General features: G+C 39.5%; 1 protein-coding gene across 1 annotated transcript in view; it reads left to right on the top strand.

Annotated features, from left to right (window-relative positions):
- LOC134821057 (uncharacterized) overlaps nt 1–18951 on the top strand; it is a 143923-nt gene that overhangs the window by 27753 nt on the left and 97219 nt on the right. Inside the window, exons 19-22 of the mRNA XM_063831726.1 lie at nt 94–17793; nt 17942–18032; nt 18208–18369; nt 18656–18810. Of these exons, the coding sequence (XP_063687796.1) occupies nt 94–17793; nt 17942–18032; nt 18208–18369; nt 18656–18810 (18108 nt within the window). The remainder of the gene's footprint in view (nt 1–93; nt 17794–17941; nt 18033–18207; nt 18370–18655; nt 18811–18951) is intronic.

The raw sequence follows: 18951 nt of genomic DNA, 5'->3' as shown, positions 1-18951 counted from the left end.
GACCTTAGTCCATCAATGTACTGCTATAAATCATCTCAATCTTTTGCAATATTTTACTTATTTGTATTTTTTCGTAATTCATGTAAATTTCAGCGGTTACGGATGAGCCTAGTTGCAATGGGCTGTCAAAACAAAAACAGCCGTGTATTTTGGAAGACTCCATAATTCCAGGAGAAAGTTTCACAACAATTGAGTCTTCTACGTTTTGGGCTTGCATGACCGCTTGCTGGAAATCTGATCGTTGTTGTGCCGGATCATACGTATCCTCGAGCGGAGTTTGCCAGCTAAAGGCAGATAGCCACTCTCAGGCAGAGCAGACCGTATATTCTAAGGCTAACAAAGTTAAATCTTTTGACTTTACTTGTTCAACCAAAATCAGCCAGTCAATCAGCTTGGGAGTGAAATTAAAAAACAAAGATTCAAGAAAAAGTGATGAAATAGAGGAGGAAAGGAAAATGAATACAATTGGGACAAAGTTTAACAGTGCCCTTCGGAATGAAGGTGGGCCCACTATAGCCCTCTCCGTAGGTGTCACCAAACCTGTAAAGCCTACTGAACCACTTTGTGTTTACAAAGGAGCTATTTATCCAGACGGGACAATTGACTCTAAAAGCAAGGACACTTCGGACGATTGTGCTACTGCTTGTGCAGAATCAAAAGATTGCGTTGTTGCCACTTACATCGGTAGCGCTAAAAAATGTATCTTAAAGAGTGAAAAGCACAAGGCTCTCATTAGAACTGAGTGGGCTGTTGCAAATCAAGTAAAAACGTTTGACTTTGAAAATCCGTGTGTTGGTGTCAGACCAAAGAGTCCAATTAGGGAGGCAAGAGAGAAGGAACTCGGAATAAATGCTAGAAATGGAAAACCTCCCTGTAGGTACCATAACGCTGTATTAGTGGGAGGAACTTTCTTCAGCGCCGACTCTACGTCAATCGATAAGTGTGGAGAGATTTGCCTAAAGAAGCCGGCGTGTTCAGCTGTTACTTTTCTGTTTGAAAAGGAGAAATGCCACGTGAAAAATAAACTGCACAAAGGTCCCACATACACTCAATTTGCTGAGGAAAATGGTGCAGTATCACTCGATTATAACTGTGACTTAAAAGCTTATCACGACTTAATGTTAAAGTTCCCTGCTGAAAGAAAAATTCATGGCCTAAAAGAAGCCTGCCGATACAAAAACAGACAAATATCGGGTAAGGTGGTTGAGGAGGTAGATCTGGTCTCTGAGCTGGAGTGTGCCACAGCATGTCTAAGTAGCCAAGATTGCTTTGGCCTAACTTACCTACCCAAATCTATGACCTGTTACCTTAAAGGTGAAGGGCACAACGGAGCCAAGTCACAGGAAACTCTTGGAGTTATTTCGTACGATTTCACCCTGGATTGCTTGCCTGAAGGGCAAGAGAAGGGAGCGACCCCGCCTGTTGTTAAGGTTTGCGAGTATCTAGACATGATGTACCGCGGAAGTTCTGTTATAAAAACTGTTATCGATGTGGTGTCATCTGAGAATTGTGTGGAACTTTGTTCAGAAATTCCAAAATGTAAGGCCGTGACGTATCTTTCTGGAACAACGTCCAGCAAATGTTTCATGAGAGGACAAGATCGTGGACCGCTATATCCATCGAAAAGCACAGAAACCCGCAAAGTTGTATCATATGACCTCGATTGTCGACCAGATGTGCCAGACAACCTCGTACTGAAGAAACGATGCCTCCTGAAAGATCAAGTGTTTACTGGAGGGTTCTTGGAAAAACAAAATGACGTTCCTTCATCAACGATATGCTTCGAGAAATGCTCAAGCCTTGACAAATGTGTTGCTGCTACATACGCGCCCAGGACAAAGAGTTGCTCGCTCAGAGATTCCTCAAGGGAGGAACCGAAAGTTACTGAGTTTGCCACCATAAACAAACTGGTTTCTTACTGTTTCCTGTGTCATGCCCAAACGTCTGGATTGAATATGGCGAAAGATCTGGACAAAGGAGGAATAGCACCACTTCCAAAGAAATCCTGTTTACTAAAAGGTCAAGTTTTCCGTGGTGGATTATTGGAGAAAAAAACTGATGTCCTGTCATCGGACAAATGTTTTGAAATGTGTTCAACCGACAAAGATTGTGTTGCAGCTACATATTCTCCAAACAACAAATTTTGTGTCCTGAGAGATTCCTCTAGAGAAGATTCTACAGAGACTGAATTAGCGGTCAAGAACGGATTAGTATCTTATGACTTTTTGTGCGATGAAAAGACACCCAAGAAAGAGAAAGCTGGAGTTTCTGATGAGAAGATTGCAGAAATATCAGATATGCCGACTCCTAAGCAGTCCTGTTTACTAAAAGGTCAAGTTTTCCGTGGTGGATTATTGGAGAAAAAAACTGATGTCCTGTCATCGGACAAATGTTTTGAGATGTGTTCTACCGACAAAGATTGTGTTGCAGCTACATATTCTCCAAACAACAAATTTTGTGTCCTGAGAGATTCCTCTAGAGAAGATTCTACAGAGACTGAATTTGCGGTCGAGAACGGATTAGTATCTTATGACTTTTTGTGCGATGAAAAGACACCCAAGAAAGAGAAAGCTGGAGTTTCTGATGAGAAGATTGCAGAAATATCAGATATGCCAACTTCTAAGCAGTCCTGTTTACTAAAAGGTCAAGTTTTCCGTGGTGGACTATTGGAGAAAAAAACTGATGTCCTGTCATCGGACAAATGTTTTGAAATGTGTTCTACCGACAAAGATTGTGTTGCAGCTACATATTCTCCAAACAACAAATTTTGTGTACTGAGAGATTCCTCTAGAGAAGATTCTACAGAGACTGAATTTGCGGTCGAGAACGAATTAGTATCTTATGACTTTTTGTGCGATGAAAAGACACCCAAGAAAGAGAAAGCTGGAGTTTCTGATGAGAAGATTGCAGAAATATCAGATATGCCAACTTCTAAGCAGTCCTGTTTACTAAAAGGTCAAGTTTTCCGTGGTGGACTATTGGAGAAAAAAACTGATGTCCTGTCATCGGACAAATGTTTTGAAATATGTTCAACCGACAAAGATTGTGTTGCAGCTACATATTCTCCAAACAACAAATTTTGTGTACTGAGAGATTCCTCTAGAGAAGATTCTACAGAGACTGAATTTGCGGTCGAGAACGAATTAGTATCTTATGACTTTTTGTGCGATGAAAAGACACCCAAGAAAGAGAAAGCTGGAGTTTCTGATGAGAAGATTGCAGAAATATCAGATATGCCAACTCCTAAGCAGTCCTGTTTGCTGAAAGGTCAAGTTTTCCGTGGTGGATTATTGGAGAAAAAAACTGATGTCCTGTCATCGGACAAATGTTTTGAAATGTGTTCTACCGACAAAGATTGTGTTGCAGCTACATATTCTCCAAACAACAAATTTTGTGTCCTGAGAGATTCCTCTAGAGAAGATTCTACAGAGACTGAATTTGCGGTCGAGAACGGATTAGTATCTTATGACTTTTTGTGCGATGAAAAGACACCCAAGAAAGAGAAAGCTGGAGTTTCTGATAAGAAGATTGCAGAAATATCAGATATGCCAACTCCTAAGCAGTCCTGTTTACTAAAAGGTCAAGTTTTCCGTGGTGGACTATTGGAGAGAAAAACTGATGTCCTGTCATCGGACAAATGTTTTGAAATGTGTTCAACCGACAAAGATTGTGTTGCAGCTACATATTCTCCAAACAACAAATTTTGTGTCCTGAGAGATTCCTCTAGAGAAGATTCTACAGAGACTGAATTTGCGGTCGAGAACGAATTAGTATCTTATGACTTTTTGTGCGATGAAAAGACACCCAAGAAAGAGAAAGCTGGCGTTTCTGATGAGAAGATTGCAGAAATATCAGATATGCCAACTCCTAAGCAGTCCTGTTTACTAAAAGGTCAAGTTTTCCGTGGTGGACTATTGGAGAAAAAAACTGATGTCCTGTCATCGGACAAATGTTTTGAAATGTGTTCAACCGACAAAGATTGTGTTGCAGCTACATATTCTCCAAACAACAAATTTTGTGTCCTGAGAGATTCCTCTAGAGAAGATTCTACAGAGACTGAATTTGCGGTCGAGAACGAATTAGTATCTTATGACTTTTTGTGCGATGAAAAGACACCCAAGAAAGAGAAAGCTGGAGTTTCTGATGAGAAGATTGCAGAAATATCAGATATGCCAACTCCTAAGCAGTCCTGTTTACTGAAAGGTCAAGTTTTCCGTGGTGGATTATTGGAGAGAAAAACTGATATCCTGTCATCAGACAAATGTTTTGAAATGTGTTCTACCGACAAAGATTGTGTTGCAGCTACATATTCTCCAAACAACAAATTTTGTGTACTGAGAGATTCCTCTAGAGAAGATTCTACAGAGACTGAATTTGCAGTCGAGAACGAATTAGTATCTTATGACTTTTTGTGCGATGAAAAGACACCCAAGAAAGAGAAAGCTGGAGTTTCTGATGAGAAGATTGCAGAAATATCAAATATGCCAACTCCTAAGCAGTCCTGTTTGCTAAAAGGTCAAGTTTTCCGTGGTGGATTATTGGACAAAAAAACTGATGTCATGTCATCAGACAAATGTTTTGAAATGTGTTCAACCGACAAAGATTGTGTTGCAGCTACATATTCTCCAAACAACAAATTTTGTGTACTGAGAGATTCCTCTAGAGAAGATTCTACAGAGACTGAATTTGCGGTCGAGAACGGATTAGTATCTTATGACTTTTTGTGCGATGAAAAGACACCCAAGAAAGAGAAAGCTGGAGTTTCTGATAAGAAGATTGCAGAAATATCAGATATGCCAACTCCTAAGCAGTCCTGTTTACTAAAAGGTCAAGTTTTCCGTGGTGGACTATTGGAGAAAAAAACTGATGTCCTGTCATCGGACAAATGTTTTGAAATGTGTTCAACCGACAAAGATTGTGTTGCAGCTACATATTCTCCAAACAACAAATTTTGTGTCCTGAGAGATTCCTCTAGAGAAGATTCTACAGAGACTGAATTTGCGGTCGAGAACGGATTAGTATCTTATGACTTTTTGTGCGATAAAAAGACACCCAAGAAAGAGAAAGCTGGAGTTTCTGATAAGAAGATTGCAGAAATATCAGATATGCCAACTCCTAAGCAGTCCTGTTTACTAAAAGGTCAAGTTTTCCGTGGTGGACTATTGGAGAAAAAAACTGATGTCCTGTCATCAGACAAATGTTTTGAAATGTGTTCTACCGACAAAGATTGTGTTGCAGCTACATATTCTCCAAACAACAAATTTTGTGTCCTGAGAGATTCCTCTAGAGAAGATTCTACAGAGACTGAATTTGCGGTCGAGAACGGATTAGTATCTTATGACTTTTTGTGCGATGAAAAGACACCCAAGAAAGAGAAAGCTGGAGTTTCTGATAAGAAGATTGCAGAAATATCAGATATGTCAACTCCTAAGCAGTCCTGTTTACTAAAAGGTCAAGTTTTCCGTGGTGGATTATTGGAGAAAAAAACTGATGTCCTGTCATCGGACAAATGTTTTGAAATGTGTTCTACCGACAAAGATTGTGTTGCAGCTACATATTCTCCAAACAACAAATTTTGTGTCCTGAGAGATTCCTCTAGAGAAGATTCTACAGAGACTGAATTTGCGGTCGAGAACGGATTAGTATCTTATGACTTTTTGTGCGATGAAAAGACACCCAAGAAAGAGAAAGCTGGAGTTTCTGATAAGAAGATTGCAGAAATATCAGATATGCCAACTCCTAAGCAGTCCTGTTTACTAAAAGGTCAAGTTTTCCGTGGTGGACTATTGGAGAAAAAAACTGATGTCCTGTCATCGGACAAATGTTTTGAAATGTGTTCAACCGACAAAGATTGTGTTGCAGCTACATATTCTCCAAACAACAAATTTTGTGTCCTGAGAGATTCCTCTAGAGAAGATTCTACAGAGACTGAATTTGCAGTCGAGAACGAATTAGTATCTTATGACTTTTTGTGCGATGAAAAGACACCCAAGAAAGAGAAAGCTGGAGTTTCTGATAAGAAGATTGCAGAAATATCAGATATGTCAACTCCTAAGCAGTCCTGTTTACTAAAAGGTCAAGTTTTCCGTGGTGGATTATTGGACAAAAAAACGGATGTCCTGTCATCGGACAAATGTTTTGAAATGTGTTCAACCGACAAAGATTGTGTTGCAGCTTCATATTCTCCAAACAACAAATTTTGTGTCCTGAGAGATTCCTCTAGAGAAGATTCTACAGAGACTGAATTTGCGGTCGAGAACGGATTAGTATCTTATGACTTTTTGTGCGATGAAAAGACACCCAAGAAAGAGAAAGCTGGAGTTTCTGATGAGAAGATTGCAGAAATATCAGATATGCCAACTCCTAAGCAGTCCTGTTTACTAAAAGGTCAAGTTTTCCGTGGTGGACTATTGGAGAGAAAAACTGATGTCATGTCATCGGACAAATGTTTTGAAATGTGTTCAACCGACAAAGATTGTGTTGCAGCTACATATTCTCCAAACAACAAATTTTGTGTCCTGAGAGATTCCTCTAGAGAAGATTCTACAGAGACTGAATTTGCGGTCGAGAACGGATTAGTATCTTATGACTTTAAGTGTGACGAAAAGACGCCCAAAAAAGAGAAAACTGGAGTTCCTGATAAGAAGATTACCGAAATATCAGATATGCCAACTCCTAAGCAGTCCTGTTTACTAAAAGGTCAAGTTTTCACAGGAGGAATATTGGAAAAAAGAAGTGGTGTCATCTCATTGGACAAATGTTTTGAAATGTGTTCATCGGACGAGAAATGTGTCGCAGCCACTTATGCTCCAAACATAAAAAACTGTTTCCTGAGAGATTCCTCTAGGGAAAGTCCTAAAGTTACTGTATTTGCAACTACGAACGGAATTGTTTCATATGACTTTTTGTGTGATGGAAAGATTTCGAAGGAATTGGAAGACTCCCAAAACGATATAAAAAACCAAGAAAGATCAAAACGACCGATTAACAAACAAATTGATGAAGAAAACAAGCCTTGCATCCATATAGATCAAAGCTTTGAAAATGGACTGATTGAAGTTATTGACCTGCTAAAAAGTGCATCAATCTGTTCTGAAGAATGCTTATCTGTGAGAAAATGTTTAGTCGCATCATATGACTCAAAAGCAAAGAAATGTTACTTGCGAGATGGAAGTAGAATTGGACCTAAACATTCACCAGGTGTGATATCTTACGACCACTCTTGTGTCAGAGGTTCTGATAAAAACCCCGACGACAATACAGCGAAACATATTGTTGAAAACGACGAACCTTGTGTTTTGATAGGACAGGTCTTCTCCGGTGGATATCTGGAAACAGTCAACTCCGTTAAAAATCCTTTGTCTTGTTCAGAGGAATGTTCGATGGATGAAGACTGTGCTGCTGCAACTTATAACATCAAAATGAAGACATGTCGATTGATGGATGAAAGCAGAGAAGGGCCAAAAAAGATGCCCGGAGTGGTGTCTTTCGACTTTTTGTGTAAGCAACAGAAAGATACCTCAAAATCTGAAAATTCGGGAAAAAATAAGATAATCCCTGATAACGAAAAGAGTGACAAAAGCCCTGCGAACAAGAGTGGAGACGGTCCTACAGATAAGATTGATGAAAACTCTACTGTTGACGATCAGCCGTGTATGGTACTAGGGCAGCAATTTTCGGGTGGATTCTTAGAGACCGTCAATTCCGTGGAGAATCCTTTGTCTTGTTCAGAGGAATGTTCAATGGATGAAAACTGTGCTGCTGCAACTTATAACATTAAGATGAAGACATGTCAGTTGATGGATAAAAACAGAGATGGACCCAAAAAGATGCCTGGAGTTTTGTCTTTCGACTTTTTGTGTAAAGAAAGATCAAGATCATCAAAATCTCAAAAAGACCCTGCAGACAAAAAAGGAGAAATTCCTAATGATAAAACTCGCAAAAAATCCGTTGACAATGACCAGCCTTGCGTTTTACAGGCACACCTCTTCTCTGGTGGCTATCTAGAAACGGTTAACTCTGTTATGGAACCGTTGTCTTGTTCTGAAGAATGTTTGATGGATGAGGACTGTACTACAGCATCCTATAACATAAAGATGAAGACATGTCGCTTGATGGATCGAAACAGAGATGGGCCTAAAAAGATGTCAGGTGTTGTTTCTTTTGACTTTTTGTGTTCGGAAAAATCTAGTTCCTCAGATTCTGACAGCATAGATTCAAACAGTAATTCTACCGGCAAGTATGAAGAATCAGAGAAATCGCAGGACTCAGAGAATATTAAAAATAACGGAAGCATCGATGGTGGAGACCGTGGGAAAAAGAAGCAAGAAATACAAGTGATAACTAATGATCAGCCATGTGTTCTACAAGGAAAGTCATTTTCAGGCGGATTTTTAGAGATTATCGACTCTGTCGAGAATCCTTTATCTTGTTCTGAAGAATGTTTGATGGACGAAGACTGTGCCACTGCATCATTCAACATTAAGATGAAGACATGTCAGTTGATGGATAACAGCAGAGATGGACCCAAAAAGATGCCTGGAGTCGTGTCTTTCGATTTGCTTTGTAAGGAAAACTCGAAGGTACCTAATGAAAAACCTGAAGAAACGGTAACAGACCGGGAAGTAATGACAAACCAGTCCTGTTTACTAAAAGGTCAAGTTTTCACAGGAGGACTATTGGAGAAAAACGCTGGTGTCCTGTCATTGGACAAATGTTTTGAAATGTGTTCATCCGACCAGAAATGTGTTGCAGCCACATATGTTCCAAAATTTAAGAGTTGCTTTCTGAGAGATTCCTCGAGAGAAGGTCCTATAGAGACTGTATTTGCCGCAAAGAACGGAGTAATATCGTACGACTTTCTTTGTAATGAGAAAACATTCAAGAAAAAGACAACTGTAGATTCTGACAAAAATAGTGTACAAATATCAGATACGCCAACTCTTAAGCAGTCCTGTTCACTAAAAGGTCACGTTTTCCGTGGTGGATTATTGGAGAGAAAAACTGATGTCCTGTCATCGGACAAATGCTTTGAGATGTGTTCAACCGACAAAGATTGTGTTGCAGCCACATATTCTCCAAACAACAAATTTTGTGTACTGAGAGATTCCTCTAGAGAAGATTCTACAGAGACTGAATTTGCGGTCGAAAACGGATTAGTATCTTATGACTTTTTGTGCGAAGAAAAGACACCCAAGGGAGAGAAAACTGTGGATTCTGATGAAAAGATTGCTGAAATATCAGATATGCCAACTCCTAAGCAGTCATGTTTACTAAAAGGTCAAGTTTTCCGTGGTGGATTATTGGACAGAAAAACTGATGTCCTGTCATCGGACAAATGCTTTGAGATGTGTTCAACCGACAGAGATTGTGTTGCAGCTACATATTCTCCAAACAACAAATTTTGCGTACTCAGAGATTCCTCTAGAGAAGATTCTACAGAGACTGAATTTGCGGTCGAGAACGGATTAGTATCTTATGACTTTTTGTGCGAAGAAAAGACACCCAAGGGAGAGAAAACTGTGGATTCTGATGAAAAGATTGCTGAAATATCAGATATACCAACTCCTAAGCAGTCATGTTTACTAAAAGGTCAAGTTTTCCGTGGTGGATTATTGGACAGAAAAACTGATGTCCTGTCATCGGACAAATGCTTTGAGATGTGTTCAACCGACAAAGATTGTGTTGCAGCTACATATTCTCCAAACAACAAATTTTGTGTACTGAGAGATTCCTCTAGAGAAGATTCTACAGAGACTGAATTTGCGGTCGAGAACGGATTAGTATCTTATGACTTTTTGTGCGAAGAAAAGACACCCAAGGGAGAGAAAACTGTGGATTCTGATGAAAAGATTGCTGAAATATCAGATATACCAACTCCTAAGCAGTCATGTTTACTAAAAGGTCAAGTTTTCCGTGGTGGATTATTGGACAGAAAAACTGATGTCCTGTCATCGGACAAATGCTTTGAGATGTGTTCTACCGACAAAGATTGTGTTGCAGCTACATATTCTCCAAACAACAAATTTTGTGTACTGAGAGATTCCTCTAGAGAAGATTCTACAGAGACTGAATTTGCGGTCGAGAACGGATTAGTATCTTATGACTTTTTGTGCGAAGAAAAGACACCCAAGGGAGAGAAAACTGTGGATTCTGATGAAAAGATTGCTGAAACATCAGATATACCAACTCCTAAGCAGTCATGTTTACTAAAAGGTCAAGTTTTCCGTGGTGGATTATTGGACAGAAAAACTGATGTCCTGTCATCGGACAAATGCTTTGAGATGTGCTCAACCGACAAAGATTGTGTTGCAGCTACATATTCTCCAAACAACAAATTTTGCGTACTCAGAGATTCCTCTAGAGAAGATTCTACAGAGACTGAATTTGCGGTCGAAAACGGATTAGTATCTTATGACTTTTTGTGCAATGAAAAGACACCCAAGGGAGAGAAAACTGTGGATTCTGATGAAAAGATTGCTGAAATATCAGATATACCAACTCCTAAGCAGTCATGTTTACTAAAAGGTCAAGTTTTCCGTGGTGGATTATTGGACAGAAAAACTGATGTCCTGTCATCGGACAAATGCTTTGAGATGTGTTCAACCGACAAAGATTGTGTTGCAGCTACATATTCTCCAAACAACAAATTTTGTGTCCTGAGAGATTCCTCTAGAGAAGATTCTACAGAGACTGAATTTGCGGTCGAGAACGGATTAGTATCTTATGACTTTTTGTGCGATGAAAAAACACCCAAGGGAGAGAAAACTGTGGATTCTGATGAGAAGATTGCAGAAATATCAGATATGCCAACTCTTAAGCAGTTCTGTTTACTAAAAGGTCAAGTTTTCCGTGGTGGAAAACCAAAAAGAAAAACTGATGTCCTGTCATCGGACAAATGTTTTGAAATGTGTTCAACCGACAAAGGTTGTGTTGCAGCTACATATTCTCCAAACAACAAAATTTGTGTCCTGAGAGATTTCTCTAGAGAAGATTCTACAGAGACTGAATTTGCGGTCGAGAACGGATTAGTATCTTATGACTTTAAGTGTGACGAAAAGACGCCCAAAAAAGAAAAAACTGAAGATTCTGATGAGAACAGTGCAGAAATGTCGGATACACCAACACCTAAGCAGTCCTGTTTACTAAAAGGTCAAGTGTTCACAGGCGGATTCTTAGAGGGAAAGAAAGATATTGCAACCTCGAACAAATGTTTTGAAATGTGCTCATCTAATGATGAATGTTTTGCAGCCACATATGCTCCGAATATAAAGAATTGTTTCCTGAGAGATTCCTCGAGAGAAAATCCTAAAGAGACTGTATTTGCTACCAAAAACAACTTAATATCTTATGACTTTATGTGTGCAGGTAAGAAGCCTCCAAAAGATACCGAAGAATTAAAATTCGATGAAAAGATTCCCGACAAGTCAAAATCAATGATTGACCAGAAAAAACATACTGAAGAAGCATCTGAAAAATCAGCAAAAATCAAAGAAAAGAAGAAATCGGATAAACACGTTCCTAAACGGTTGAACGATACATCGACCAACACGGACAAATCAGGAATAAAACCTGAACAATCAATACCATCTGATAAATCAATTCCTGAGCATTCCTGTTTACTAAATGGTCAAGTTTTTACTGGAGGATTTGTAGAGGTCAAGAAAGATGTTGCATCTTCGGATGAATGTTTTGGAATGTGCTCATCTAATGACGAATGTTTTGCTGCCACATTTGCTCCAAACAAAAAGAATTGTTTCCTGAGAGATTCCTCGAGAGAAAATCCTAAAGAGACAGTATTTGCTACCAAGAACAATTTAGTATCTTACGACTTATTGTGTGCAGGAAAGAAGCCTCCGAACGTTCCAAAAGAGTTAGAATACGATGACAAGATACCAGACAAGTCGGCCAATACTCCAATAAAAGATACCGACAAAGACCAACCGTGTGTGCTACAAGAACAGATCTTCTCTGGTGGATTTTTAGAAACTGTCAGGACCATTAATACTCCGTTGTCTTGTTCTGAAGAATGTTTGATGGATGAGGACTGTACTACTGCATCCTATAACATAAAGATGAAGACATGTCTCTTGATGGATCAACACAGAAATGGACCAAAAAATAAGGCTGGTGTCATATCTTTCGACTTCTTGTGCAAGGTGGAATCTGGTCCTACCAAAGAAAATCCCTGTTTGCTAAAAGGTCACGTTTTTCGTGGTGGTCTATTGGAGAGAAAAACTGATGTCTTGTCATCGGACAAATGTTTTGAAATGTGTTCATCCGAGAAAGATTGTGTTGCAGCTACATATTCTCCAAACAATAAACTTTGTCTTCTGAGAGATTCATCTAGAGAAGATCCTATAGAAACTGAATTTGCGACCGAGAACGAAATTGTATCTTATGACTTTCTGTGCGATGAAAGGTCACCCGAGGGAGAGAAAACTGGGGATTCTGATGAAAAGACTGCTGAAATATCAGATATACCAATTCTTAAGCAGTCATGTATACTAAAAGGTCAAGTTTTCCGTGGTGGACTATTGGAGAGAAAAACTGATGTCCTGTCATCGGACAAATGTTTTGAAATGTGTTCATCCGAGAAAGATTGTGTTGCAGCCACATTTTCTCCAAACAATAAACTTTGTGTCTTGAGAGATACTTCTAGAGAAGATCCTATAAAGACTGAATTTGCGGTCGAGAACGGATTAGTATCTTATGACTTTTTGTGCGATGAAAAGACACCCAAGAAAGAGAAAGCTGGAGTTTCTGATGAGAAGATTGCAGAAATATCAGATATACCAACTCCTAAGCAGTCCTGTTTACTAAAAGGTCAAGTTTTCCGTGGTGGATTATTGGAGAGAAAAACTGATGTCCTGTCATCGGACAAATGTTTTGAAATGTGTTCAACCGAGAAAGATTGCGTTGCAGCTACATTTTCTCCAAACAATAAACTTTGTGTCTTGAGAAATACTTCTAGAGAAGATCCTATGGAGACTGAATTTGCGGTCGAGAACGGATTAGTATCTTATGATTTCTTATGTGAGTGCCAAACTTCTGAGGTCGATAAAATAAGTCACAGCAAACAAGAAAATAAAACGACCGATGAATTATCAGATGAGGACCCTATTAGCACTCCTCCTGATCCATCAGATGAGACTCTGCCAGCAAAATTTAAAACCAAATCAAGTTCCACTGAAAACCAATGCTTGCTTGTCGGTAAAGTTTTCTCGGGAGGTCTTCTAGAGAAACATGAAAACATTTCTACATCAGACGAATGCTTTGAAAAATGCTGGCTTGACGAAGAGTGTTATGCTGCTACATATAGTCCAATTAATAGTAACTGTTTTCTCCGTGACTCAACTAGAGACAAACCTTTAAAGACAAGTTTTGCTGTTGCCAACGGAATTGTATCATATGATTTTATTTGCGAGGGAAAAGTGATAAAACAAGCTCGTGATAAATCCAGAAAAGCAGTAAATCTGACGGCCTGCACTTTACGAGAACAAATGTTTCAAGGTGGATTGTTGGAGGTTATCGACTCTGTGCAAAGTCCTTCCGCGTGCTATGAAGATTGTTCGATGGACAAAAGTTGTGCAAGTGCGTCATACAGTTCAAGGACCATGAAATGCTATCTTAGGGACGAAAGCAGAACGGGCCCCATTTTCAGACCGTATTTTACATCATTTGATTTTTCGTGCACAGAAGGTACCACACAAAACATCTCCTCAGACGGGAACCTTAAGGACAAAAAAGAGGGGTGTCCTATGCCAGGATACATTTTCACTGGTGGATTGATTGAACTGTTATCCAAAATTGAATCTTCGGGTGATTGCTTCGAAGAATGCGCTATGATGGCAGACTGTGTTGCTGCAACTTTCTCTCCAAAAACAAACAAGTGTCTTCTGAGGAACTTAAAAAGAAGAGGACCTATCGCTACTCAATTCTCAAAAATGTCTGGAGACATCTCTTTTGACTTTCTGTGTTCTAGTGAAGTTAAAACTACAGAAGTAAAAGAAGGTCCTGATCCGTGTTTATTAAATAGCACAACTTTCACCAGAGGACTAATCGACTCAATCAACTCGGCTGTAAGTGCTAATGATTGTTTTGAAGAGTGTTCTATGGAGGATGGATGTACCGTTGCAACTTACAATCCGGTCACAAAGGAGTGTTTTATGAGGGATAAATTCCGCCGAGGTCCCGTGTCTTCTCTATTTGCAAAGCAGAACAAACTTATCTCGTATGATTTCGCCTGCAAGCACAGAATTTCTAATGGCGAAAAGCAAGATGTACAAGAAAAATATAACACCAAAACAAATACGGCAAGTAAAGCCAAGTTCCCATGCAGAATACCGGGCCAAGCATTCACTGGGAGAATACTAGAGACACTGGAAAACATCTTCAAGGGGTCTGATTGCTCAGAGGAGTGCGCTATGGATAACGAATGTGTGTCAGCGACATACTTCCCCACCACCCTCAAATGTTTCCTCAGAGACAAGTCAAGGAGAGGTCCTGCTGAGACAAAAATATCAAGGGCAAACAAGGTCATATCGTATGATTTCCTCTGTGATCCTAATAAGATAAAAACACCCAATTCCAATGGGACAGGCAAGATAATCCAGAAATCAGATAATGGGAGGGAGTATTGTGTTATCAAGAGAAAGTCATTTCCCGGGATGACACTTTCAGTAACAGAGGGTGTAGCTAGTCCTGACGACTGTATGACGAGCTGTTCATCTCAGACTGTCTGTGTGGCTGCTTCATACAATCCTATGAACCAGAAGTGTATCCTAAGAAGTGAACAAGGGGCTGCAACATCCACAGCATTTGCTGTGTACAACAATATTGTATCATTCGACTTTCAATGCAGAGTGCAGAAAGAAGTACAGAAGCATCCGAGAAAAGAACCTTGTAGACTCCCCGGTATGTACTTCACCGGTGAAATTATGGGGAGAGCCAGGAATGTTACGGAAGAATCTATCTGTGTAAATTTGTGTATGAAGACAGTAAATTGTGCGGCAGCAACTTATGACCCCACATTTAAGAAATGTTTACTGAGGGATAAAAACAGGAACGAAGCCAGCAAAAGCATCCAATCGGCTGCCCGCAAAATAGTTTCTTTTGATTTCCTGTGCGATTCAACTGTGGTTAAAGAAGCGGTTCCATGCAGATACCCTGGAAAGGTGTTTCCCGGGCACACGCTTAAGATACTCCAAGATTTTGACAACGAAGTGGGTTGTTTGGAAAAGTGTAAATCTATGAAAGATTGTGTTGCTGTGACGTACAACCCGACCACCGAGAAATGCTTTTTGAAGGACAAGTACAGGAGTGATCCAGTGGGGACAGATACTGCAGTCACTAATAAGATAGTATCATATGACTTGTTATGTAATGATGGAAGTGAAGCTGCTACTACTCCAGAGAATAATAGCAAAACTGCGAGTGATGAGTCGGATAGTGAAAACAAACATTCAGAAAGTGATACTAACGATATTGGTCATGGTGAAACTGAAAGCAATACTGATGGTGATATTGGAAGTGAAAGTAGTATTGATACAAGCGGGGATACTGAAAGTGATACTGATAGTGATAATGGTAGTGATATCGGAAATGAAAGTAGTATTAATACAGGCGGTGATACTGAAAGTGATACTGATAGTGATAATGGTGGTGATATCGGAAATGAAAGTAGTATTAATACAGGCGGTGATACTGAAAGTGATACTGATAGTGATAATGGTGGTGATATCGGAAATGAAAGTATTATCGACACAGGCGGTGATACTGATAGTGATACTGATAGTGATAATGGTGGTGATATTGGAAATGAAAGTAGTATCGACACAGGCGGTGATACTGATAGTGATACTGATAGTGATAATGGTGGTGATATTGGAAATGAAAGTATTATCGACACAGGCGGTGATACTGATAGTGATACTAGTAGTGATAATGGTAGTGATATTGACATTGAGACTTCTAATGATACAGGTGGCGAAATTAAAACCGATAAAACCACTACGAAAAATCCTGTTAAGTCTAACGATCCATGTAGACTACCGAACAAATTCTTCGTTGGGTCAGCTATACGCATTATTGAAAACGTCAAAAATGAAAAAGAATGTTTGGAATTTTGCCGGGATTTGGATACATGTTTCTCAGTCACCTACAATCCCACACAAAATAGGTGCCTTCTCAAGGATGAAACCAGACGAATCTCCTCATCTAGTGAGACTGCAGTCGCTTCAAAGATTGTTTCTTACGACTTTTTGTGTGACGAAAATCAATCAACAGAAGAGCTGAGAGTGAAACCAACAGAGGAACGAGAGTTTCCGATTTCGGAGGAAGAGGAGGAAGAGATAAAGTTTAATTTTGAAGAAAGATGTAGGCTTCCTGGACAATATTTCCCCGGTACCGCCCAGACAGTTCTAGATAGTATTGACGATGAATATGCTTGCTTTGTCCTGTGTCATCGCTCAGCGGCTTGCATTATAGTTACATATGATCCCACAACCTTGAAATGTATTTTGAATAACGAGAAAAGCTATCCAACGAAAAATCACGAATTTGATCAGAAAATCGTGTCGTATAACTTTTTATGTAGCGGAACCAAACAAATAGGTCACTCCCAGTCCAATCAACCATCTGAATCAGGAGAAGAAAAAACCTCCAGCAGTGATTTACAGAACAATACCATACTCCCTTCAAAGCAAAAAATACCTAACTCTGATTTCGGAGAAAAAGAAATTTCAAACAGTTCTCTGCAGGATAATGCCATAGATCATTCAAAGGAAGAAAAACCTAAGCACCCTTCAAATGCAGAAATACCTTTTAATAAATGGACAGATGAAGATGCATCCAGCAGTAATCTGCCAAATGATATAAAACATTCTTCAACTGAAATAAAACATAAACATGCTTCAAAGGAAGAAAAACCTACTATATCAAAAAATCAAAAATGTAGACTGGTTGGGGCCTTCTTTCCCAGTCCAGACGGAGCGATGAACGTGCTTTCAAACATTGAAGACGAACCCACCTGCTTCTTAGCCTGTGCTAACACAGATGGATGTTCGGCTGTAACATTCAATCCCACGTCCAATAAATGTATCTTAAAGAACAAAGAAAGAAGGGAACCAGTTACAAACACAATGGCACTCCAAGAGAACGTTGTGTCGTTTGACTTTGTTTGTATTCTCAGGGAAGGCCGTATAGCTGTTGCCCAGGCTTCGAAGACAAAGCTGCCACAACCCTGTCAACTAAGAAATCAGCAGTTTACAGGCCGATACCTGACCTCACTTGGGAATGTTGAGTCAAGTGAGGCGTGTATGAAGGAATGTGGTGAGTACAAGGACTGTCTGGTTGCGACCTATGTTACAACCTCTAAGAGGTGCTATCTCCGAGATAGAACACACGGCCAGGTAGAGACATCTATGTGGGCGGTTGATAATGGAGTAGTTTCATGGGACTTTTCCTGCTCGAGTGAGCCCTCTGAAATGCCTCCGAATGAAATCAAGTCCCTTCCCGAAGGTTCTGTTTGTAGATATGACAAGGCTTTCTTCCCAAAGGGTACAGTTGCTATCATAGATAATATCAGTGGCCCGAAGCAATGCGGGGATAGATGTAAAGATAATCCGAAATGCGAAGCTTTTACATTTGTTGTGAATGAAGGGTCGTGTACCTTGAAGTGCGATCTCCACGAGGAAGCTATCTCAACTCTGTGGGCTGTCAGAAATGGTGCCTATTCATTCATTATGAAGAACTGTAAAGACGGCGAATTCATTATTGAAGGACTCGATTCAGGTCGGTGTCATTCGGTTTCTTTTAATAGAAAATTTCCATATTAATATTAGAATTAAAAGTTATTTTGTTCCTCATTTTTTGGTTATTAGGAATTCCATGACCAATGAAATTAATGATTCATAATGATGATATATGAATGATATCTCAGAAAGTATATCGCGATCAACAAGAGGGACGAACTGTGCCTCAAGTACTGTGAGGTTCAAAGTGGGACGCTCCTACGACTTACAGTGCGCGCCGTAAGTTGGGCCCCTTAGTTTAATCTGTGACTTAAATTGTAAAACTTGGGTTATTTTGTAAAATTAAAATTTAAGTTAGTTTGTAATTCAAAAGTTAGTTTGTTTCAAAAGTTAGTTTGTAAACTCAAGAGTAAAATTAGTTTCCAATACGAATATTTAAAATACCACATTCCAGGACACAAGCTCTGAGAAGTATTCAGATGTTCGAAGTATCTTACAATATAGAATGCTGTAAGGTTCCTGGGGAAGTGCAGTCTTTCGAACACTTCTGTAATTATGAATCACATACCTGTCCTAGAGACACTGTTATTAATAGGAACCTTGTCTACGCAGAACGGTGAGTCTACTTTCTTTATTGTTTACTGTGAACAGTAAGTTTACTTTCGAAATAGATTTTACTACTAGTTGTTTCATTTACATTTTTTCACATTTGATACAGTCTGGTAGTGTTGAGTTTCATAAAGATTTTCCTAACCTCCATAAGTCATGTGGTTCAAGGCATCAAGCCTCATTGTAGATATTTTGGTCTTGTGCAAATGTAATTGTAAAACATTGATGTACAATTTATCTGAATTCTAAAATAAAATGCGGGTTGTATTTTCCTCTTACTCGGGTATGTTCAGATGTGTTTCATCGTGTCTTGAAGCTCAGTTTCACACCACCAAATATTGCTGGGATACGCCCGTTAAAAACGGTTACGGTGACTGTGGAAGTGGGTTTGTGAACAGTATGGAGGACCTGCCGGTATCTTTGGAATGCTGCAGTTTTCCAACTCCAGGTTGGTTCTTTCTTACAGGTTTAAACTTTAAGTCGATATAAATCTGGCTGCAGGAATCGGTTAATCTAAGAACATTTATCCCGTATCCAACGATATATTTTGATTTACTGGCGTAAACATCATACCACATGCACATCTTGT

This window comes from Bolinopsis microptera, chromosome 9, assembly GCF_026151205.1.
Source record: "Bolinopsis microptera isolate Bmic1 chromosome 9, MBARI_Bmic_1.0, whole genome shotgun sequence".
Taxonomy (NCBI): domain Eukaryota; kingdom Metazoa; phylum Ctenophora; class Tentaculata; order Lobata; family Bolinopsidae; genus Bolinopsis; species Bolinopsis microptera.
The sequence above is the reverse complement of the archived record's forward strand: the minus strand, read 5'-3'. Positions and strand labels throughout refer to the sequence as shown.